The sequence below is a fragment of the Arachis ipaensis genome, chromosome B3 (genome assembly GCF_059453495.1).
Source record: "Arachis ipaensis isolate K30076 ecotype BB chromosome B3, ASM5945349v1, whole genome shotgun sequence".
NCBI classification, from domain to species: domain Eukaryota; kingdom Viridiplantae; phylum Streptophyta; class Magnoliopsida; order Fabales; family Fabaceae; genus Arachis; species Arachis ipaensis.
In genome coordinates this window covers 143,515,227-143,538,241 of record NC_142438.1, presented here as the reverse complement: position 1 = coordinate 143,538,241, position 23,015 = coordinate 143,515,227, and the positions used below count along the sequence as shown (strand labels likewise).

General features: G+C 34.7%; 4 protein-coding genes across 12 annotated transcripts; 3 read left to right on the top strand and 1 right to left on the bottom strand.

The window, feature by feature from the left end:
* The first annotated feature begins 168 nt into the window (after positions 1 to 168).
* Positions 169 to 10,139, top strand: MAA3 (P-loop containing nucleoside triphosphate hydrolases superfamily protein). Its single transcript, XM_021119896.2, has 21 exons — positions 169 to 300; positions 769 to 963; positions 1,099 to 1,267; positions 1,534 to 1,667; positions 2,074 to 2,283; positions 2,861 to 3,052; positions 3,871 to 3,906; positions 4,607 to 4,692; positions 4,903 to 4,953; positions 5,438 to 5,549; positions 5,618 to 5,723; positions 6,459 to 6,556; positions 6,693 to 6,806; positions 6,892 to 6,984; positions 7,594 to 7,647; positions 8,061 to 8,119; positions 8,221 to 8,305; positions 8,667 to 9,035; positions 9,204 to 9,326; positions 9,418 to 9,504; positions 9,639 to 10,139. The coding sequence occupies exons 2-21, from the start codon at positions 862 to 864 to the stop codon at positions 9,843 to 9,845; spliced, it is 2,487 nt and encodes an 828-aa protein (XP_020975555.1). The 5' UTR covers positions 169 to 300; positions 769 to 861; the 3' UTR covers positions 9,846 to 10,139.
* Positions 10,140 to 11,731: 1,592 nt separating this feature from the next.
* On the top strand, positions 11,732 to 15,334 carry LOC107633873 (G-box-binding factor 4). Its single transcript, XM_088508394.1, has 4 exons — positions 11,732 to 12,797; positions 13,080 to 13,151; positions 13,610 to 13,639; positions 14,687 to 15,334. The coding sequence occupies exons 1-4, from the start codon at positions 12,093 to 12,095 to the stop codon at positions 14,765 to 14,767; spliced, it is 888 nt and encodes a 295-aa protein (XP_088364520.1). The 5' UTR covers positions 11,732 to 12,092; the 3' UTR covers positions 14,768 to 15,334.
* Positions 15,335 to 16,863: 1,529 nt separating this feature from the next.
* Positions 16,864 to 21,206, top strand: EDA14 (embryo sac development arrest 14). Of its 9 annotated transcripts, none has more exons than XM_088508399.1 (9): positions 16,871 to 17,179; positions 18,335 to 18,459; positions 18,562 to 18,652; positions 18,749 to 18,840; positions 18,945 to 19,038; positions 19,133 to 19,212; positions 20,230 to 20,319; positions 20,575 to 20,674; positions 20,755 to 21,206. In XM_088508399.1, the coding sequence occupies exons 2-9, from the start codon at positions 18,404 to 18,406 to the stop codon at positions 20,845 to 20,847; spliced, it is 696 nt and encodes a 231-aa protein (XP_088364525.1). In that variant the 5' UTR covers positions 16,871 to 17,179; positions 18,335 to 18,403; the 3' UTR covers positions 20,848 to 21,206. The 9 variants fall into 9 exon arrangements, with proteins under 9 accessions (XP_088364524.1, XP_088364523.1, XP_088364522.1 ...); XM_088508401.1 differs by having other exon boundaries at positions 16,872 to 17,159; XM_016335085.3 differs by having other exon boundaries at positions 16,872 to 17,159; positions 18,332 to 18,459.
* A 312-nt stretch (positions 21,207 to 21,518) lies between these two features.
* Positions 21,519 to 22,766, bottom strand: LOC107633874 (bidirectional sugar transporter N3-like). Its single transcript, XM_016337469.3, has 6 exons — positions 22,715 to 22,766; positions 22,585 to 22,621; positions 22,245 to 22,455; positions 21,942 to 22,103; positions 21,707 to 21,826; positions 21,519 to 21,614 (listed from the first exon to the last, which is right to left on the bottom strand). Exons 1-6 carry the CDS (start codon positions 22,764 to 22,766, stop codon positions 21,519 to 21,521), a joined length of 678 nt encoding a protein of 225 aa, XP_016192955.1.
* Between the last annotated feature and the right edge of the window lie 249 nt (positions 22,767 to 23,015).

Here is a 23,015-nt window from a genome sequence, read left to right as displayed (position 1 = left end):
CCAAACGACAATTGTAAGCCAGCCCACAGACTTTAGTTAGCGTCGATCTAGACCAATAACCGCCTTTGGTTAGCGTCAATTGTAAGCCCACCTACGGCCTCGCTAAACATATAAAATTATAAATGGGCTACGTTATGCGAACTTTTTTAATCACTTTCGTTAATGACCCAAAAATGCATTTTGACTCTGTTGAGAGTTTCCTTTTTCTCTAGACTTGGTAATGCCATTGGTTCTTGGTCTTTCACAATTGGTGACGCGGTGCAGTTATGTAGTAACGCAAATGTTTTCTTCTAACCAAAGGTATGTTAGAATCTATGCTTTCTGGCTATGGGATTCATCAAAGTCTCAATTAGTCAATTTAATTTACGAGTTTGTTAGTTAGAGGATAAATTAGAAAACTTTTTTTTTTTTTTTATGGGGACGCATGGGGAGATGTTTAATTTTTTTTAGTTGTCCACCATAGTTCAATAAGTCAAAGATTAATCCATCCACATATGTTTAGTTCGACAAAACGACATCACTTAACGAATCTAAGTTGTTTTCGGCTGTTTAATTTAGAAACCATTTTCTGCTCCTAAGTCGTAACTAAGCCCTAAATCTTGGGCCCATTTAAGGGGGAACAAGGGGTTTTAAGTGGGTTTTGAAATTTTTAAGAAGAAAAAATAACTGTCCGGGAAAAGGGTCGGTCCGTAAAGTGTAAACTCAACTTCCATCTCCCTGCGACAATTCTCTCATCTCCGCCACATTTGCCCATTTTCTTCGCCGCAGCCAACCAAGACAAGTTGCGGCGGCGGCTGCTATTGGTGGTGGGTTCTGAGTGTAGGCACCTGTGCGCATTGGCAGGCTCGGAAAGACAGTTTGATGGCGGTGGACAAGGAAAAGCTACAAGAAGAATCCGTTATCCGCCGCTTCTACCAGATTGTTCTCAGCTGGGACTACTTTCGCCTCCTCAAGGATTTCAAGGCAAATGATTCTCCATTCATCTCTCTCTCTCTCTTTCTCTCCATCTATATATATTTTTTTCATTTTCAATATTTTGGTTTCTTTTTCAGCATTGTAGAAATTCTTACACTGTTCCGAATATGGGTCTGTTTTCAGAAGCAGAAAAACAGTGAGAAAGAAGGAGCTGCTGCTGCTGGATCCTTGTCCACTCTGGTCAAAGTGAAGACTCGATACAAAGATGTTGATGATTATATTTCCACTTACGAGCCTCTTATTTTTGAAGAAGCCAAGTCTCAGATTATTAAGGAGAAAGAAGATGAAGAGGGTATCTTTGCTTTTCATATTTTACACATTCCAATTTGAGGATTTTTTTTTTCTTCACTGCATTATTATCTCGGTATTGGCAATGCCTCAAGACTCAAGATTTTTCTATTTTAGATTTTCGTTGTTCTGCTTTTATATGCTTACAGAACAAGTTAAAAAGACTTTTTTTTTTTTGAAATTAAGAAATGTTTATTGTTTTAAATGCTTCAAATTGAATTGTGAGAAAAAAAAAAAAATCGTGCTGAAGAACTCTTGTGTGTAATGCAGTGACTGAATGGAAGCTGGGGGTGGTGAAGAGTTACACTGAGGGGGATGGCTTTCATTTTATAGAGTTTCCGTGTGAAATAAATGAGGGAGAATCGATATCACAGAATGATCTTTTACTGCTCTCCAAAGATAAGGTACTATAGTATACTGTTCCTACCATCCTGTTTTTTGCTTGGATGTTGCATTATTGATATATGAGTCTTGTTGCTGCAGTGTTTCCCAGTGGAAGAGCATTGCTTTTCTCCCAATCTTCATTATTGTAGAATTTTGCATAAAATTCGCTACTAATTACTGATCATATTGTGGATATATAGAGTATAGGCTGATAGAGTTACTGGAAGTAATTTTTAAATAGATTTTCGTTGTCTGTTACTTGAAGGGAAACAAATGTATGTTCCCTTAATTTTAGTCAGATCTTTACCTTGCATTGATTTTTAAGGAAAGCAGAAAACATTGTTGTTGATATGCTTCCTGCTCATTCAATCAGACCTAACCTGAAATATTTGAATTCTGTTGATCAATGTACTTGCTACCCTGCAGTTTGTGGACGGAAAAAAATTGCCCACTGTATATGCGTTTGCTTTGGTGGAGAATGTACGAAAATTTTCTGAAACAAGGCTTCTCCGTGCTAGACTCTACCTAGCTGGAGAGTTCTCTCATTATGATACAGATAGTGTAAAATCATGTCCAAGGCTATTTAACATGCGTTCTCATATATGCGAGTCAGAGAGACAATTGTATTTTATGAAGGTAACTTGTTGTATCATTTGTTTTATTCTTGCCTGAAGCATGAAAGTTTCCTTTATAGATTTTGTTCCTATGTGATAAATGAGATTGCCTCTCAATTATGAATTTGAATACTTATCAAAATTTACTTCCTTGGAATTTTTGTTAGTATATTTTTTATTCTTTATTATTTTATATCAGTAAAATGTTTTGTATCCCTTATCCCCGAATTTGTATTATCCTTTTCCTCATCGCAATGAAATTCTTATTTTATATTTTTAAAAATAATAATAGTAATAATAATAATAAATGTTATTTAACATACATATGTAAGATGGTTTGACATATGTATTGTTCAGGTCAGTCTTGGCTACCGTAGTACTACCTACAATGATATTTGATTTATTCTCTATCCATGGGTGCCTGTAGTTTCTCGTACTAAAATGGGTTTGTGAAAAATGATGTTTTTGGAAAGAAGGGGGGGGGGGTGTTGGGGAGAACATCTTGAGACTTTCATACATCCTTTTATTTTATTCTTGGCAGTTTGCTATGCTATGTCTGTGGCTTTTTTGGTTGCATGAAAATGTGAAAAATCATGCAGATGTGCAGTCTATCCACCATTGCTCGTGAATATTTGGCTGTACGAACAATTGGCTTCCTCCCTTACAAGGATTTGATATTAAATGCTGTTGGAGAGAATTCCAGTACAGAAGCTGAGCGTTGGAAAATCTCAATACCTCTGAAGGAATATGTTGAAAGTACTTTCAATCAATATCAGCGTGAGGCTATAATAGTAAGTTTCTCCTTTAGAAGTCAATGAAGTATTTAAAACCTCTATACAGCTGGGTTTCACCTTTGTTAATCTGTTAGATTTTACAGCTGAGTCAAGTTTGGGTTTGACATGGAATGTAAAATATTAACCATAAAATATGGGATGCACGACTGTGTTCATGGTTTTATGCATAAAACATCCATTAGAGTCTGTTTTCTTGCTTCATTGTTTTCAACTTTTCCATATAATATTTCATCATGTACCTTGTTTTTGCTTATTTTCTTTTCTCCCTTACATATTCAAATTTTCATTTTCTTATTCTCACTCATTTTGTCTTTTATCAAATGAGTTGCCTCAATGTATTGCTAGGAAGCTCACTTTTTCCTAGTTGTTAATAATCCGTTATCCTTTATGTATATTATTTTGATAAAAGAAGAATTTCATTATGATCAATAGAAAAATAATTCAAGGAGATGGCTATTTGGACTATTTGGTTGGAGAGTAAAATATGCACCTTCACTGACAGTTTTTTGACAAGCATGTTTCATGGAATAGGATTAGATGCCTAGCTTTTATTTGGTGTAAAGCTCATAATCTTTATAGGGGACTTTCCCTCTTTAGACATGTGGAGAGAATGGAAAGCTATGCGTTATAGATAAATCTTTTTTGTTTTGTTTTGCTTTTGTATAGGGTAATCCCTATCTCCAATTTATTATCGTTAGCCTTTGTTCTTTGACATGCAACTCTTATATTACATTTCTTAGATGTGCAAGATTTTCTTTAGTCTCATGTAGCTTTTATTTATTTGTTAAACAATAAACTTGTATTTTCTGTTGCAGGCAGGTCTATCGCCAAAAGCATTTGTCCTTATACAGGTTTGTCTCTTTTTTTAATACTCTTGCAGGCTTGAAATTTCTTTATGTAATACATAATGTCCTCATTTATGTTGAATTGTATTGTGATAATGACTAATTTCTCATATATAGGACTTTGGAAAATTCTCTTGTAAAGCAGCTTTTTATCTATCTCTGGGTATAATATCTTGTTTTATAAAGATGAAAGAAAAACTAAAATCTGCCTGTGGATTTTCCTTATGACCTTATAGAAGCCTGAGCAGACAATCTTTTTAGTGCTCAAAGAAACAGATTTCCCTTGGATGCAATGTTAAGGTTGCTACTTTGTGACCAAGTCATGGGTTCAAATCCTTGCAAGCTTAGTGCAATGAGCTGTCCTTTTGTTCAAGAAACAGACTTGTACTCTGATCTTATGCACGATGTAAATCAATTGATCCTTTTATACTTTGTAATTCTTATCATTCAAACATGGGAAACAATTGTTGCGTCTGAATTTTTAATTTGATGTTGCTGGAATATAATTAATTAATATTAATATTAATATTAATATAATCATGTCACTGAGGTCCTTTATGGATCATCACCTTTTTATTTCCATTTGACATGAAGTCTCCCTCTCTAGCGTCTGTATCTGAGACATGGTTCAAGGTTTTTATTAATGTATTGCAGCTATGCCAGTTGTAAAATATCTTCTTGTCGAGTCTAACCAAACTCATTTCAGGGTCCCCCTGGGACTGGGAAAACTCAAACCATACTAGGGCTTCTAAGTACCATTTTGCATTCAAGTCCAACAAGGGTGCAATCGAAGTAAGTAAAATATTTTTTATATGCCTTTTTAGGTTTTATATTATTATCCGGGAAGACTTCTATATAAGATTGTGCTTAGTAGAGCTGTAGAGCTGAAGGCTCGAGACAGTCTTTTGCTTCTACCAAACATGCCTTAGAATTTTATGCTCACATTTTTTGCCTTACATTATTCTTTATTCGTACATGTACTAATTCAGATTTGCTTAATAGGAATGGGATGTTCGAGCTAAAGCGAGAGGTGCAGTTACCAATTGAGGAAAAGTATGCTTTTCTTTGTGAATATATCTGAGCTTTACATGCTCAAGAAAACTTAATGATATGGAAAAAATATAGTATTGTGATTTGAATTGACATGATATTCTCTTATAAATTTCATGTTGTGGAAACTTGTAGATTTATATTTTCTCATTCTTGATTTCTCCATTCTTGTGGTCTGCATTTTAGTTTTATGGCAGTGTGTATCTTCCGTAGTTCATATTTAATTTATTTAATCAAGTTAGAAGTGTTCAATACTGATATTTTGTCATGTATACCCACTTTGTTCCATAGATCACTTCGTCAGCTTGTGTTATGCCAATATAGTCTTTAGTTTTATTAATTTTATAATCCATTTGGGAAGGTAACTATCTCTTTGCCAAGACTAGCTAAATAGAACTACATTCCTGTTATAGTAACTTTGTCTGTAGATTGTATTCTCATATTTTACCCATCTAGATGTTTCATTGTGCTTTCTATTGCGTTTCAGACGCAAACACTGGTCATTGGCCTCTCCATGGTTGAATAGTGTTAATCCAAGGGATAGTTTGATGCCAAAAGATGGCGATGATGGATTTTTCCCAACTACTGGAAATGAATTAGTAAGTACTACTAATTTGTTAGTTCATTTTACTTACAAATAATATATTCTAACCATGTATTCTATCAGAAACCTGAAGCTGTAACTTCAAGCCGTAAGTATCGAGTACGAATTCTAGTATGCGCTCCATCAAACTCTGCCCTAGATGAGATTGTGTTGCGGGTTCTTAATGGAGGTATGAAGTTTCTCTTGCCTTATCTCCTAACCTCATGCATATTACTTGGAGTCTCTTACTAGTAGACCAGTTTTAATGGCTTAAAGCTGAAACAGCAAAAGATCCAGGGAGGCTGGATTTGATTCCAGGGATTTGTTTGCCTTCTTATGTTGCTTCTTATATGTGAAGCAACAAATGGAATAGTTATCTTAGTTTCATTTGTGTTAGGTAACAAGAATCATAATGCATTCAAGGTAACCAGTACCAAGAACTACTTGTCCTATTATCGGCGTTATTTGGTAATTTTTCAACTGATAGAAATTCTGGAATAAAGTATAATCCTAAAACTATTTGAGAAATGTTCTATGAAGAGTTTGGCATATTGAATGCATTATGATTGTTGTTTTTATGCTTTTGTTTGGTTTTTCTTTTTATTGCTATGATGGATATTATCTTGGGTGGGGTTTAGGTGTTTTTCTGGGATGTCCTGACTCCTAAGCACATACTGTGAAGAAGAAGTTGCAATTGCCATAATGATCGTGGGGTCAGTTCTTAGTCTGTGTAATTAGCTATTTTATATTACAAGCAGACTATTTGTACTTTGATATTCTGAACTTTTTTTTTCTTTGCTTTACATTGTTTATTTGTTTGCTTGTTTGTTTTTCTAAGGGTTTCTGATATCTCTACTGTTTTTACCATGATTATTATTTTTTTTTCCTTTCCTGGGCCACTATTTATTGTTCTTGGATGTCTCAGGTGTACATGATGAATGTGATCGACCTTACACACCTAACGTTGTTCGGATTGGTCTCAAAGCACATCATTCAATCAAGCAAGTCGCCTTGGATGAACTTGTATGTAGGCAACAAGGAGATTAGAATGTCTTTTAAATGGCTGCCACTGTTTTTATTTAGTCTTCCGTATCATTAGTCCCATGTAATTCGGTTATAATGATCTGAAGATATGGGAATGACCTTTTGTTATTTGCAGGTGAAAGGAAAACGTGTCAGTGCCAACAAATCATCTACTGATAAGCAGAGCAATGGTCCTGGGGGAAATAATGAGGACAGTATCCGGGCTGCACTTCTGGATGAAGCCACAATAGTATATATTTCATAATTTAATCTGAATTAAAAATAAGAAAATATTAGCATTGTGGTCTTCAAAGAATTATCTTTGTGCATGGCAGGTTTTCTCAACTCTCAGTTTTAGTGGTTCGCATATCTTCAGTAAACTGAATCGCAGCTTTGATGTTGTGATTATAGATGAAGCAGCTCAAGCTGTAAGTATGAAATCTTTTTCAGTGTTAGATTGCTTGTGGTATAATCAATTTGGCTAAGCGGCCTAACCAGTTTAGTAGTATATGCTGGTGGAACTCATGATAAGCATAATTGATAATCAGATAATTTTTTTTTATTTAATTTTCATGTTAACTCAGTGCAAACTTTTCTTTATAAAGATAGAATCATATATTCTTAGAAATCATCTTTTTTTTGGTAAAAAAAATTTGCGGCCTTTTACTTGGGAGTACATTACATGCTTACATGTTCCTTTTATGTCTTGCTCTTAATTGTGGCTTAAGTAGAATAACAGTCTCACTGTTGTCTGTGTGCTTGTGTTTTTTAATGTCTAATATACTTCTCTCTGCAAGTCAGCATATGCAATAGCCATATTATATTGTCAATTTTAGTCAGCATAATGAATTCGCTATGGTGTCTCAGTTGTTATATTTGTTCCCTAAGTAAGTTGTTAGTTGTGTTGTTAGCTTGTTATTAATTGCAATAAGTAGATTAATGATTGTCAATATGCAACGATTTTCATTTTTCAATGTAAAAAACCAATGTTGCTAATTTTATTTCATCTTTTTGTACGACATGCTACCCATGAACAGGTGGAACCTGCGACCCTTGTGCCATTAGCCAATCAATGCAAAAAAGTATTTCTGGTATTGTTCACCACCCCACTGTCGTCAAAGGATCCTGGACTGTTTGTATTTTACAATATGTAGTTGCAAGTATGTCTTAAAATGCCCAGTTTGCAGGTTATAACTCAACTAACTGATTATATATGTAATACAAGTTTCAAGCAAGATAGATACATTGAGACAGCATCTTTAAAGAAAGCAAGTTCTTTATTTGTTGTAACTCCTAACCCAAAGGACTTGGCATGATATTTAGAAATGAGATTTCTAGTAATATGAATTTACTGATATTTTATATAGGGCCTGGCAAAATGGATGTGTTGTTGTGCATCAGTTATTGAACTTGTTTAAATATTCTGGACTAAGCACTGTTGGGGTCATATTTGGTATAGCGTTATCACCACTGCTACTTTAATTTTTGGCATTTGTGTTTTAAGGTTGGTGATCCTGCACAGCTTCCAGCAACTGTAATTTCAGATGTTGCTAAGAATCATGGGTAAACAATTCTTTTGATGATAAGCATATCTTCTAACTAAATAAAACTATTCTTCTGCTTAATACCCTACTTTTGTGCTGTTTTCTGTTTCATGCTTTAAGATATGGCACAAGCTTATTTGAAAGATTGATGCAAGCTGGCTATCCAGTTAAAATGTTGAAGACCCAATACCGAATGCATCCTGAGGTTGGTTCATATTTTACTGGGAAAGTTAGTTTGTTATTTATTTCTGTTCATACTATGGTCATGCTTCACATTTGGGATTCCTTTATTCCCTAGGCAGCTCAGATTGAATTGCATAACACAACCAATAATAGTAACTTATCGGTTTTGTTGTTTTGCCTTGAAGCGCCCCCCCCCAAAAATAGAATTATATTATACTCATTACTTATCAGGGTTTGGATATTTAGTGTCATGAGACTTCATCTGTTTTGGGGAATAAGGTTCATCCTTGTGTTTCTGTCTACTATCAAATCTTGTGTTCTTTTGATCTATTAAAATATCCTATCACTTTTTCTAAGTGAATTTATCATATGTAATCAAATAGATAAGAAGCTTCCCCTCTAGCGAATTTTATGAAGGTGCATTGGTTGATGGGGATGATGTCAAAATGCGGACACAACGTGACTGGCATCAGTATCGCTGCTTTGGTCCATTCTGTTTCTTCGATGTACATGAGGGAAAAGAGACTCGGCCATCAGGGAGTGGGTCATGGATAAATGCTGAGGAAGTTGATTTTGTCCTATTCTTGTATCAAAAACTGATAACACGATATCCCACGTTGAAGTCGGGTAACCAAGTTGCAATCATATCACCCTATAGACAACAAGTCAAGCTCTTCCAAAAACGTTTTGAAGAGACTTTTGGAGTGTCATCCCAGGAAATAGTGGATATATGTACCGTTGATGGGTGCCAGGTAAACTAGCTATAATGTTCAGTTATGGTACCAGTCATTTTTTCTTTCCTAAATGGTATCGATGAAATTTCCAATAACCGTGGGGTGCCCAGGACTACCAGTGCCACAGATCACACGTTTTGCATAGATTAAAGTACTAAACAATGCTCTCTTTTTTCTTTCTTTTAGGGACGTGAGAAGGATGTTGCAATATTTTCATGTGTGAGGGCAAGCGAAGATAAAGGTATAGGGTTTGTGGAGGACATCCGGCGAATGAATGTTGGGATCACAAGAGCAAAGTCTGCAGTTTTGGTACTGTATCATTCGGGTTAAAGCGAGGTTTTCAATGAATTGATTTGGGGCACATGCTTTACTGTGATCAATTTTCGTTTTTCTATTACAGGTTGTTGGATCTGCCTCAACATTGAGGAGGAGCGAACAATGGAACAAGCTAGTGGAAAGTGCTGAGAAGAGGGATTGTTTCTTCCAAGTAAATGCTCTGAAAGTTATTTATATGCATACCAGTAGCATTGAAGTGGAATTTATTAATTAAAACCGAGGTTTTTAATTATTTAATGTTATTGTTTCTAAGCTGAAGACTAACCCAAGAATTTACGTCTTCAGGTTTCGAAACCCTACTCCTCATTCTTCAGCGACGAAAATCTTACATCCATGAAAGCAAAGATAGGGGAACAATCTCAGAATGCTGAAATGCAGGATGTCGAAATGCCGCATGAAAATGCTGTAGCAGATGCCGATCAAGCACCAGCTGAGGACTATGGAGATGGAGATGGCGATGCTGACATGGATGATCCAGGTGACGATGATTAGAGTTAATAAATAGTTACATAGCTGTATAGTTGAGTATATTCCAAATATTTGCAACCTGCATTTGTCTGGATAGTTAGTAATTTTCATCACCAAAAAGCAAGAAAGTCCATCCGCGACTATTGGTTTGTTATACTTGTTAGAGTATAATTATGATCAATTAGCATTATTTAATATATCTGAATATTTACTTATAGGATATTACGTCTTTATTATTTTGATTTTCTTAACACCTATAAATACCCTTATATATTGTATCATTCTATACAACTTGAATACTCACAAACCTTTTTCCTATTGCTCCCTGTCCCCTTTCTAACAATACTAACTTGTATTCTATGATGATAATTGATATTAGGGCAGCTTCTAATTATTTTCATACAAGTAATACGAAATCAATATAATATTTGAGATGAAAGAAAAATTAATGTTGGAAAAAGAAAGAAACGAAGGAATATCAGCATGATCGATGACCAGGTGAATTTATGTGAGTTAAGCTCTATTTTGGTCCTATTTATGTGAGTTGCACCGATTTCGTCCTTGACTTTTCAACTACTACTATTTGGTCTCCTCGCTTCAAAAAGGTATACCAATATAGTCCTTCGTTTATTTTCCGTCACCGGAACTCAATGTTGTTAGTGATGTAACTCAAGTTTTGTCACGCTAGACATATTAAAACGACGTCGTACGCGTTTTGACGCTAAAGAAGGTATTAAACGACGTCGTTTGAGGGTTATGACAAGATTGTTCAAACCCTCAAACGACCTAGTTTAATGCATTTTTTAGCATCAAAATGCGTACAATGTCGTTTTAATATGTCTAGCGAGGCAATGCTTGAGTCACGTCACTAATAGCGTTTGAGTTCCGGTGATAGGAAATACACGAAGGACTATATTAATGTACTTTTTTTTAATTTGGAAGACCAAATTGTAGTAATTAAGAAATCAGGGACTAAAGGTAGTGGATCCTCTCCAGTAAAAAGAAAAAAACTGGATAATGTTCGGTGTTTAATCTTACCTTTTATTGTTCTCTCTCTTCTATTTATTTTTGGTCTCACTTATAGAATTAAAGGTGGGAGATCACACTTTATTCTCTCAAGTGTTAAAAAACTGGAGAGAATTCATTTCCAAATTAGTGTAACTTGTTAATCTCAGAGACTAAAATGAGGCTTAACTCGAATTATGTACTACTTTTAAATTAAAACGTTTTATTTTTGCTCAAACGTTCTATTCTACCTCATTTGTCTTATGGTAAAAAAATTTTCTTTTCAAAAATACTATTTTTTCAACTATTATCTTTTTTGATTTATTGTTTTATCAATTCTACTATTAAATCTATAATTATCATTATGGCTATTGTTAGGATTGTTATCATTATTTAGAAAAAGATGATAATAGAGAAAAAAAAGTATTTTTAAAAGGAATTTTTTTATTAAAAAACTAAAATAAGAAATAATATATTTAAGACAAAAATAAAATATTTTAAATAATAAAAAAATTAAATTTAATTTAAATATTAGAGACTAAATTAATTTTAATGACCGATGTATTCACCTTTCTATAATATTCATTTCTATTATAGTTATTTTGGTTGTCCATTCACTTCTATTCTATTATAAACTCCTAAATTAGCTTACCTTTAGCCATTTTGTTATACTCTTTTATCGTATTCACTATTCAATTAGTAAATAATAACTAGTATTTAACCCTTGAAATATTGTCTGCCTATTTAATCAACTAAGAGCCAACTCTCCAGCAATGTTAAGTGCATTTTAAATATTATTAATAGTATCATGCATAAATAGTTATTTATTATATAATTGCATTAAATATTTAGTTTCATACACTAACTATATAAAATAAATAAAATACTACGATAATTGAGTATGTACGTAAAATATCTTCATGGTAAATTGTTAATAACTTAATAGAGTGTACTATAAGTAGTTAAGTATGTATTTAAGGGGTAGATCCCGAATTCCAATGTGAAAGTGAAGTAAGCCAAAGGGTGGTTGCGTAGGGTAGGGTAGGGCGAAGCAACTGAGCTGTGAAGAGTACGATGATGACATAATATTCGTTCCCAAATTGGCCAATCGCAATGCTTCCTTACTCACTCACTCCCAAACCCTTTTTATAGTGGCAAATCCGTCCATCCAAGTATCCAATCAAAGAAAAAGAAAAGGAAAATAAGAAAAAAACAAACACTACTATTATAACAGAAAAAAGAGAAAGAGAGAGCTAGAAACGCGGCATGGCGTCGTCGAAGATTGTCACGACGAATACGGATCTGCCACGCGACTCTTCTTCTTCTTCTTCTTCTTCCTCTTCTTCTTCTGCTGCTGCTGCTTCTTCTAATTATTATTCCCTTCTTCACAATCAAAATCTGCATTATTATTCAAACTCGTCCATGGTAATGGACGATCTTCTAAACTCCATCTACACCACCACAACAACCACCACCTCTCACCCCTCAAATCCTTCTTCATCCCCTCCTCCTCCACCCAAAACCGTCGATGATGTCTGGAAAGACATGATCCTAACCCACTCTCACAGAGACTCAACTCACCATAATCACCACCCGTTCGAGGAAATGACCCTTGAGGCTTTCCTCTCAAAAAACGCTGCCGTCACTGCTGATGACGTCACCGCTGTTGCTTCTCTTCATAATCATCATCCTGTTCCTCATCAGTTCCCGCAGGTGCCCGCCGTTGAAGGCTCATCCTCCTCCGCAGCTGAGCCTTTTGCCAATGGGATTGATGCTGCGGTGGCAAGTGGAGTCCCAGCACCCTCGTCATCATCAGGAGGAGGCGGCGGTGGTGGAGGAGGAGGGGCAGCTGCGGTGGCAAAGGGAAAGAGAAGGGCGGTGGAGGAACCAGTGGACAAGGCCACTCTTCAAAAGCAGAGACGCATGATCAAGAATCGTGAGTCTGCTGCTAGGTCCAGGGAACGCAAGCAGGTACTTACCCCCTTTTTCTATTATTTTTTAATAAAGTTTTATTTTTTATATATTTTTATTTGATGTTTGGAAAATGGAGATTCTTATGTGGTAAGTGAGGTTCACTGTTAGGGAATCTCACTATTGGGGGGCTTTAATAGTTGAGTTGGAAGGAACAGGAACTGAATTAAAGTTGAGGTTTTTCTTTTCTTTTATTTTATTTTATGCTTAGCCTTTGTCTGGTTTTGTGACCACTTACTCTCTAATGGGAAATAGTCTTTGATGCTCTTCTTCCTTTAACAGGCTTACACAACTGACCTTGAGTCTAATGTTCAACAGCTGGAGATAGAGAATGCCCGGTTATTGAGTGAAGAGGTGCCCATTATTATATATATATATTATTACATGTTATTGCTTGACACTTATACATGTCCATTTCTTTCTTTGTTTGGCTAGATTGAAAAAGCCAATGGTGGAGGTCTTGACAGTGATGTTATTTTAGCTGTTTTAGACTTCAGTCTTAAGATTCTAGCACATGGTTTTGTTGGAGTAGGCATCAATAATACTGTAACATACCCATCCAACACTTAGGATAGAGATTCTTCTTTTGGTTTTTTTCTTAGGCCATCACACTATTCATCCTTCTTCTATCCAATTGTGCCTTTGGTGGCCTTTTATTGCGAATACAAACTTAAACTTTATGCTTTGTATTTAATGTGTCTCACATATTGTGTTTCAACCTTTTTCTTTTTACTCACCTGGTTTATTCTTCTTGAGAATCTTTACATTTTTTGCCTAAAATCTGATTTATTGATTAAGTTGGCTGACTGCAGGCTGAAAAGAAAAAGAAGAGATTGAAGGAGGTATGTAATGTATCTCACTTTCTGTTAACTCAATTTGCGTATTCTTGTGTATTTGATCTTATGTGATTGAAACTGTCATGTGAAGATATGTATCTATTAAAGAATTCACATTCTATTCTGGACAAAACAGACTCGTTAATCCTTTATAGTTGTGGCTTCAATGGCAGACTGAAGCTTTGGCTTGAGTGTTAAAAATGAAAAATGTAGGAAGTTCCAGCTAAACATTGTTTAGAAATATGGAAAAATGATCGCCTGATTGTGTATAGACATAGCCAGAGATGTGCAACTTGACTATTACAGCTCTCTGTGAAGAGCTAATTCTTAAATGCTTAAATTTACCTCTGCTCTTCATTACATTAGCAATCTTCCAATGAACCTCATTCTACATGACTTTCATTGTTTAGTACAGAGCATAGATGTTGTTAGAAACAGAACATGGTTAAGAACTTGTTTGTGAGAAACTAAACTTTATATATTACACTAATAGTAGTTACATATACAAAAACAATAGCAGGAAGGTATAATATCATTTACTATAAATGAAATTGTAATCCTCTGTGAAAACTATTTCCTAGGATTTTAGTTTCCAATACCATGTATAATGATGCTTTGGTCAAACATAAAACTACTTTAACAGCTGTATGCAACCTAAATTGTCATGGCTACCCTTCTTGTTTAGTTATGCAGGCTTGCTTGAGCTAGGCTTCTGTATACTCTTCAATTAAGTTCATAAGTGCCAGTTTATTTGAAACTGCAGGCTATCATATATTTAAAAATCTTGAGGGTGTTTTGTGGAATTGGCAAATCGACAGTTATATCCATTGATAAAATGGTCTCTTGTTTTCATTCTCCTATTGCACTAGCAGCATAGTTGTTTCTACTTGCCAGTATTAGTTGCAAACTTGTTTGTTATAGTTTGGATCTTTCTCATTCATTTTGGTATATGCATAGGGTAAAAAAAAGGTCACCAGCCAACTTCAAACAACTCACTACTTTCAATGATTTGTTGTCAAACTTGTCTCTATAACTTTAAATTACTTGTTGCAGCTTCTTGAGTTTGTCATCCCAGTTGTGGAGAAGCGTAAACCAAAAAAGCTTCTAAGAACGAATTCAGTTCAGTCATTGTGATCAGTTTATGGCATGATGTAGATACAAGGGGAAACTTTACAAGAGGGAGCAAAGGTTACAGGGTGTTAATATACCTTAGCTGGTTCCCGGAGTCACATTGTATACAGAAAATAGCTGCAACAAAATAATTCAAGTAATTTGATTCAACTTCAACGTACATTGTTGGTCCATTGCTTGCGGAAGATCCATGGTGCTGGGTGGACTTTGCCAGGGTAGTCCTTGTTAGGAAAAAGTTGAAATAAGATTGCATTGTTTTATGTTAACTGATGCAATCTGATTGAATACTATGCTTGATTTCATTCATGGCAATGGGGGAAGGGAGGGGTGGTGAGAGGAATTAATAAAAGGTGCATGCTCACATACAGGTCGCAAGGTTTACAGTTGTTACAATGTTGCTATTGTTGTGGTATGGACTATGGAGGCAGCCACATGTAACTGGAGGCTATAATTATTTCATTTTTCTCTGCTTCTTGTCTAGTAGAGAACAGGTTCATGATAAAAATTGAAATATATAAATAAATTTCGACCATCATGATATCATATGATGGTTAGGATTCATTCTTCTAATATTTCCATGATAAATTTGTCTGATATTATAGACTTAGAGTAGCACTATGCTTTTTGCTTGGGCTCTGCTTTCTCAAAACACTATAAATATTTGGCAACTATTCAAATAAAGATGGCAAAAACATCTTCATGAGAAGATGTTTCGTTTAAAAGTGTGATTTATTTATTTAGCTACGTTTTAAACAAAGACAATACTTTTATATCATATCAAAATCTAATTATACAATCCATCATCCAAGGATCAAAAGAAAAAATTATCACATGAAGACAATTATAAAATCTTCATTGTAGTATCCACCTAAATATTTTATTCCTGTCGTAGGTGCTGCGCTCTCATTGTCGTAAGCAATAGTAGGAACAATAACACAAGAATCATTCACCAAAAGTATTCTAGATTTCAAGTGCACAAAGATACTTGCCCAATGCTCATCAATCGAGAAAATTAAAAATTGAAGCCAATCCATGATACCGCATACAGGAAACTGATAAAATGACATGCGAAAGTTTATATCTCTCACAAAAAAAAATTAAAAGATGCTTAAGATAAATAAATTTACAAAAGATTATTGCTTCAAATTATTGTAAATAACCACATTTTTCTGAAAAATAAATAAAAAATTATTGCTTCAAATTTTTCGTATAGTTTCTAAAGATTTATTCAAATATTGTCACAAAAATTAAGATGAAATGGATAAATCCTTTGCTAAATACAAAAGTTTTTTTGTCGCTTACAAAAAATATATTTATTTGTTATTTTTGTCGCATTTTTAAATCATTCAAGCTGTTTGTTTGTCGATGACATCTTTTAAAGATTTTTTTGTCAACTAAATCTTTCGAGTACTAAATTGGTAGTTAACTATTTATATAACTGAAAAAAAACTGATTGACCAGATAATACAATTTAGTTTTAGAATTAATTTATTTGAGTTAATGTCTTAATGATCAAATTAGTCTTTGAAAAATAAGTCGTTCAGTTTTACCCATAAAAAAACAATTTTCGTCCAACGTTAATTAACAGCATACATAATATTTAGCATGTTCAAATTAGACATTGATCAAATATGTTTATAAAAATCTATCAATTTAGTTCTTAGTATAAACCCTAATTCTACTATAATCTAAAAACTAAATTAATAAATTTTCATAAAAAATTCTGTTTAACATTTAATTTGATATACTAAATATTGTATATATTGTTAGTTAATGTTTAACCTCGTCAAAGGCTAATTTAATTATTAACCCTAATTTATATGCACTAACAACGCAAAATAGTTTTACTTTATGCTACCATCAGATATCAAAATGCAAGATTGTGTCATATCAATTGTTTTAATTTTTTATCTTAAAAGAAAATCTCAATTTTTTTATTTTTTTGAAAATTTAAATTAATTTAATTTTTGAGGTCTTTACTAATAAATTAATAATAGTAGAAAATAGGGTGCACAACTCTGCACATGGTTTGGTTTGGGTCAAAATTGGCCCGACTTAATAGTGATCCGGCTAAAGTCAAAGTTCGGGTCATTTCACCAGGCCGGGTTGAACCCAATTCCTATGTTAGGGGTTTAGGGCAGTGCAGAGTGCACACACCGAACCCGTGCTTCAACGTGGTTGCTTCCCCTTCTTCTTCATGCTTCAGCCACCTGCCACGGCCACCACCGCGTAGGCGCACGCCAGCCAAGCAGCCACAGCCTTCTTCCCTTTCTTCCTCACCAGCCAGCCAGCCTCAACCACCAATCCACCAAGATTCGCGGCTTTCCTCGCACCGACCACGCTGTTGTCTTTGATCGTCGCTGCCCCAACCACCAGCTCGTCGTCGTTCAAACCAGTAGGTAGCAGCCTATTATTGCTAAAATTTGATTGTTTATTATGTTGATTCTGTTATACTGTGCATATGTTATATAAAAATATATAGTATCAGTGTTACATAAATAATATGGGATTGTGTTCTTTGTGAGACTTGATGAGTTCCTCAGTAGCTTGCCTATTCTCAATGTTGTGGCTGACCATAAGGCTAAGGGTAATTAGTTTTGTAGATGCATGTTTTTCTTGTTTCTTTATTTGGAGAATGTAGATGGCACTTTTATATTTGCACTTGTGAATTAATGTTATTGTTAAATTATATAATAATTTGCAGCAGAACTCCTTTACTTTTGTTTTCAACTATTTGAGGACAATTGCTTAATGTAGATTGTGATCAAAGTACTACGTCTTAAGGAATGATCTTTTGACAATGCTGATTGATTGTGAGAATCAAAATGGTTGGAATGAAGCTGAGATTTTCTCAGATCCTTTGTATTGGTGTTGCCTATGTGTAGTATTCTGATCTTATGATTGCATCCTTGGTGCTGAGTGTTGATCAAGGCTTACAAAACATGTGACAAAAGCAAATTTTGTGTGTGAAGATAACTCTTTGGTCGTTGAGACTCTTAGCTTCTCATTTAGCGTAATGCCATTGATGATTTGCAAGAGAAACAAACTTTTATAATGTTTTTCTAGTTGACTAAAAACTCTCATACTGCTCTGACTTGCTATATATATCACTATTGCCACTTCTTGAGAAGCATTCTTTGATTCTGTGTCTGTTGAGAATTCTCTGGTGTATGTGCAGTGTATAGTTTCTTTACCTGGTCTACTGTTTCATTGTGGCCTAGAAGTTGTGAGATTTCATCAGGTTTAGGGTTGAGCAAGGGTCTCAAAAACAGACCCGGTCAATATTTAGGATCGGTCCTGGGCCAAGACAAACCTGGTATCATCCGGCCCATGTGCACCCTAGAAACTTGTTCATAAATTTATTTTATTTTATTTATTTTTTATTTTTGGACGTGAATGATATTCTTGATGAGTGTTGCCTTAGTCTTAAACAGGCCAATAATAAGCCCATTTTGATAACTGAAATTATTTACTGCAAAAACAAGTTCAATGTGTTTACATTCGATTATGATTTGAAGCAAGGGGCCTAATTAGCAATTACCGTTACTTTTTCCCCCAATTCTGCAGCAGCCACCGAGAGCCACCAACAGCCACTGTCGCGCACCTGCTTCCCCAGAAGCTCCTCCGTGTCACTGCAACATGTCTTCCCTCAGGAATGCCATTCCCAGGCGTGCCCACAAAGAACGCGCTCAACCGTAAGTCCCCAAAACCCCATCTTTTCTCCTACCCAACTTCAATTACCTCTATAGAAATCAGGGTTCTGCTTCAATTTTTGAGCATGCTTTTGTTTCCATTAGGTCCTCGAGGAAAAAATTTGGCTTGCTTGAGAAGCACAAAGACTATGTTGAGCGTGCAAAAGCATTCCACAAGAAAGAGGACACCATACGGGTACGTACAGTTTCACTTGTTTACTCTCTTGCTTTTCCAAGTTTTGATGTTGCAGTTCTTATAGATTTTGTTGCCTGTGCTGCTTTATTTTTGCAGAGGCTTAGGGAAAAAGCGGCAAACAGAAACGAAGATGAATTTTACTTTAAGATGATCAAGACAAAAGTCGTTGATGGAGTTCATAAACCAGAGTATGAATTTTCTGTGCTTTTTTATTTTTCTATTGCTGGTTCAGTGATTGTTTCTTTGCTTCCTTTTTGGATTGAGCTCTTGATGCGTTTACTTCTTTGTGTAGGAGTGATGCAAACAAGTATACCCAAGAAGAACTTCTGCTGATGAAAACACAGGATATAGGATATATTCTTCAAAAGCTTCAGAGTGAGAGAAAGGTGAAAGAATGCTTTGAATTTTGATAAATATATATGGAGATCTGTGCAAAAATTATATTTAGGTTTACTGGTGAATATTTCATGTTTCTTGCAGAAAATTGAGAAGCTGAATGCCACTCTGCACTGTACTGATAATCGGCGGCCAAATAAGCATGTCTTCTTTGCTGAGGACAGGTTTGCGCTCTTGAAGCTGTCATTCTATAACTAGCATGAGTTGGTTCTTTTTTATGGAGATATTATGTCTGTTAGTGCACTCACTTCTGTATGTGTTGCAACCTTTTCTCTTTTTAGTTTTAGTTTTACCTTTATGCTACAAATAGAAGAGTCCAATGCTTAGCCGATGAACTTGATTACCCTTTTGATGCAATCAGCCAATAACAAGAGCATCACAGTAGAAGTTACAGAACTAATAAAAAGGCGCAGAACAATAACAATTATTAACATATATAATGGGCTCAGTCACATGGACCAAATGACACAATAGCATAACTGTCTGTAATCATGTCTAAAAAATGAGAAGCATTTTTTTATTAAATGAATATGTTGAAGACATATTGAATTGATTGTGAGAATTTTGAATCAAGACAAGAATATTTTAGATCACATAGGTGTTTCCTGCATCATCGATTGAGTCTCTTTATGACAAGACTGTTATTCTCCCATCAAATGAACTAAGTATTGTTGCTCGATCATGCTGTTCTTAGAAGCTGTAACCTGGCTTTTCTTTTCTTTAGAGTGATAGTATCATATTCATCATATATCAAGTCTATGGTTACTACTTGTCTGTGATATGTAAAATGGATGATAAATAATGTTGAATATGGCGTTAGGCTCTGAAAAATTAAGTTTCGGTTCGCAATTCAAGTTTCAACTGGTTTCTTGTGCAATTAATGGTATATTTTCATAAAAAAGAAAATTATATATTTATATTCGTTTAGGCTTCACAGATTGTGTAGCATGTCAATGGTGTTAGAGATGTACTCATGTTATAAGGTCCTTCATTTAGTAAGGATGCTTTTCCCTCATTTTTCACCTATGGATTGATGTTAGTTTATTCCTCTGACTTGGTTACCACTATCCCCTTTTCGAGATCTATTCTGTGAACCGTGTGCATCATTACAGAATTTTTGCCATTCCTTAAATATATTCCGAAGGCATGGCTTTATTGATCTGTTGGCCATTTATGTGCAGGGAAGAGGCAAAAGAGTTACAATCACAAAATCTAAGAAGAGAAGTTCATCTTCCTCTTACTTCCGATGATCTACCTACGAACATTAAGAGGTACACCTTACACTTGGCTTCAAAGACACTGATTTTGTTCTCGTTATGCTTAATACCCTATCCTTTGAAATCAAACATTTTGTTACATTTCCCTGCTGAAGCTTGTTATGGATTTGTTGTACCAAATATTTTATCTGTTCTCTTTGATGCCCTCAAAATCATTAATTTTAGTAAGTATCTCAATTGTAGTAAACACCGTGCTGATATTTTAGCATGTTGAATTGTAAACTAGATATATATTTTTTTCATACACAGAAAGATTGCCAAATCCTATAAAGAGCTGGAAGCGAGGAAGACTAGACTCAGCCAGCTAGAGAAAATCTACTTGGACATGTCAATGCAGAAAGAGTTGCAGGTATTGACATATTATGTGCCTTATTGCAAGTCCATTTAGATATTTAGGATGCTAAGAAGCTATTTTCCATATCTCGCCAGAAAAAGGGTAAGAAGCGCAAACTACGAGAAGACGAGCTTGTCACTCCAGCCTCTAAATCGGTATACAAGTGGCATGCTGAAAGAAAGCGCTGAATGGGATAAAATAGAGTATCTGACCTCTTAGCGTAAGGATAATTCATTTCCTTGATTGTGTGTTTCTACTGGAGATGGAAGCACAGAGCATATGTATTCTAGGGCTACTGGTTTCGGTGTTGATAGCAGAGTAGCCAGCTTTCTTGCTGGGAATTCCTTGATCATCAAGTAATAGTCGAATATCTTTTCAATACTATAGATTTTGTGAAATGCATGGTGTTTTCATATAGATCCTAAATGGAATGTAACAGTTGAATTTCTATTTCCAATACTAAAGATTTTGTGCAACTTATCATGGGTAGCTGGAAATGCCGCCTATTTTTATATAGAACCTAAAATGGCATGAACCTGTCTCTACTTAATTATTGTTGGTTGCAAAGACTTTCTGATCAAATACAGAGTAACATAATGTTAACAAAGCAAGCAAAGTTGTTTATCAGGGGACAATTCATATAGATTAAGGGATTTTAATTTTACTAAGTGGGACTCAAAAGATAAGAAAAAAATTACATCTCTTTCATTTTATTTATATAGGGTAATTTTGTATAGACAAATCTTTGAATAATGTGTAATAGTTAGCATAAATAGCTTGTAAACTCATTCTGTTCTAATGTTTGGCACTTATTACAAAGTAAACTGGAATTTAAATGTAAATACTAAATAGTAGTTCATTAGTTGGTGCCAAGGGGCCGTTCCCCACGTCCCCTATAAATAAAATATACCACCATCTGTATTAACCCCAACGTAAAACCCACCACGTTTGGTATCTGCACATAACATAACCAATGAATCATAATCATTACTATTATTATTTATTTAATAACATATTATGAAGCTATAAATCGCTAGCTATACTTACGGTAATCCATATGTCCTTGACAAAAATACCGTAACAAAACCACATTATGGCACTAACTGTGAGAATGGTTGACAAATGGATGGGCATAAACTCTACGCTCTTTGTACGTATAACCTTTACCTGCAATTTAGATTAAATACATGCATGGCAAGAATATAATTATTATTAATTAATTAAAAGCGCTGAATAATAATGCTTAGTTATTGCACATAATTCCAATTTGAATTCCACTGACCAAAATGCTTAGGGGTGCTACAAAGACACACGTTGAAATTACTACACATATGACTCCAACAACTTTGACGCGAACCAAACCATGTAGCATAAAATACGTCGGCAGAATGATCGTAGGCAAGCACGCCACATTCATAACCACAGATTGTGCTATGCAAAAATTCTGCAAAGACTCGGTCGTCCAAAGACTAATCCGTCATGCATGTGATACTTATTTAAGAGGAAGAGTGAGCTGACCACTCAAGCAACTAACATGGTTAGATCAAATATTATTATTAAAAATATATAAATATAAATATATTACCCTGGCACGCTTGTCTGCATATTTTATGTAGATTAAAATGTAAATAATCTCTATGGCACATCCAACTGAGTTAATGGTAACGAGAAGAAAAACGTTGGTTTTGAGTGTGGCATAGTATAACCATAGAATGCAGCTGAATAATGCAACAACGTAAGGCAATGATTGGAAACCTTCCGTCGATTTCCTTTTCCATATTCGCTTAAATGTTACCCTACCATGCATTTTTTTAAAACAAAAATAATATTAATCACATAATATATATTCAAAATATATGCCTATTGTTATTGTCATTCAAGAGAATTGAAACTAGAAAACATGTCCTTAATTACTAAATACTCACACGGGTGTTAAAAACGCCGCCAAGGAAATCACGTTGCCTAGCCAGGACATAAGAAAATTACATGAATAATAATTAATAACAATAACAAATAACAAAACAAATTGAAGGGAATTTTGTGTATACATGTTACCTAGTATCCCAAAAATAAATGCCGCACGAGGGTGGTCCATTGTAACAGCCATGAAACTTCTTCAATTCCTCTCTCTTTAGGTTTGTTGAGCAAGTTAATTAATTATAATAAGCACAAGGAGAGGGTTTCTACTTTCTACTTGCTTAGAGAAATCTTAATCTCATGCAAATGCAGCCACTGAAGTTGGTGAGGATGGATGATTATTCATATTATCATGTCCAATACCATATATATAACAGAAGATAGATAAGTGATGATGAGCAATTGAAATCATCAAGGTAGAAACTGATATTTTTATTAG

What these genes read in the sequence shown, in the direction of transcription:
- MAA3 (XM_021119896.2), top strand. Translation starts at nt 862, where the DNA reads ATGGCGGTGGACAAGGAAAAGCTACAAGAAGAATCCGTTATCCGCCGC. An exon ending in ATCAGCGTGAGGCTATAATA is followed by an intron (nt 3,053 to 3,870) that starts GTAAGTTTCTCC and finishes TTTCTGTTGCAG; the next exon opens with GCAGGTCTATCGCCAAAAGC. An exon ending in AATACCGAATGCATCCTGAG is followed by an intron (nt 8,306 to 8,666) that starts GTTGGTTCATAT and finishes GTAATCAAATAG; the next exon opens with ATAAGAAGCTTCCCCTCTAG.
- LOC107633873 (XM_088508394.1), top strand. Translation starts at nt 12,093, where the DNA reads ATGGCGTCGTCGAAGATTGTCACGACGAATACGGATCTGCCACGCGAC. An exon ending in GGTCCAGGGAACGCAAGCAG is followed by an intron (nt 12,798 to 13,079) that starts GTACTTACCCCC and finishes TTCCTTTAACAG; the next exon opens with GCTTACACAACTGACCTTGA. An exon ending in CCCGGTTATTGAGTGAAGAG is followed by an intron (nt 13,152 to 13,609) that starts GTGCCCATTATT and finishes GGCTGACTGCAG; the next exon opens with GCTGAAAAGAAAAAGAAGAG.
- EDA14 (XM_088508398.1), top strand. Translation starts at nt 18,404, where the DNA reads ATGTCTTCCCTCAGGAATGCCATTCCCAGGCGTGCCCACAAAGAACGC. An exon ending in GATGGAGTTCATAAACCAGA is followed by an intron (nt 18,841 to 18,944) that starts GTATGAATTTTC and finishes TTCTTTGTGTAG; the next exon opens with GAGTGATGCAAACAAGTATA. An exon ending in GTCTTCTTTGCTGAGGACAG is followed by an intron (nt 19,213 to 20,229) that starts GTTTGCGCTCTT and finishes ATTTATGTGCAG; the next exon opens with GGAAGAGGCAAAAGAGTTAC.
- LOC107633874 (XM_016337469.3), bottom strand. Translation starts at nt 22,766, where the DNA reads ATGGCTGTTACAATGGACCACCCTCGTGCGGCATTTATTTTTGGGATA. An exon ending in ATTTATTTTTGGGATACTAG is followed by an intron (nt 22,622 to 22,714) that starts GTAACATGTATA and finishes TGTCCTGGCTAG; the next exon opens with GCAACGTGATTTCCTTGGCG. An exon ending in GCGGCGTTTTTAACACCCGT is followed by an intron (nt 22,456 to 22,584) that starts GTGAGTATTTAG and finishes AATGCATGGTAG; the next exon opens with GGTAACATTTAAGCGAATAT.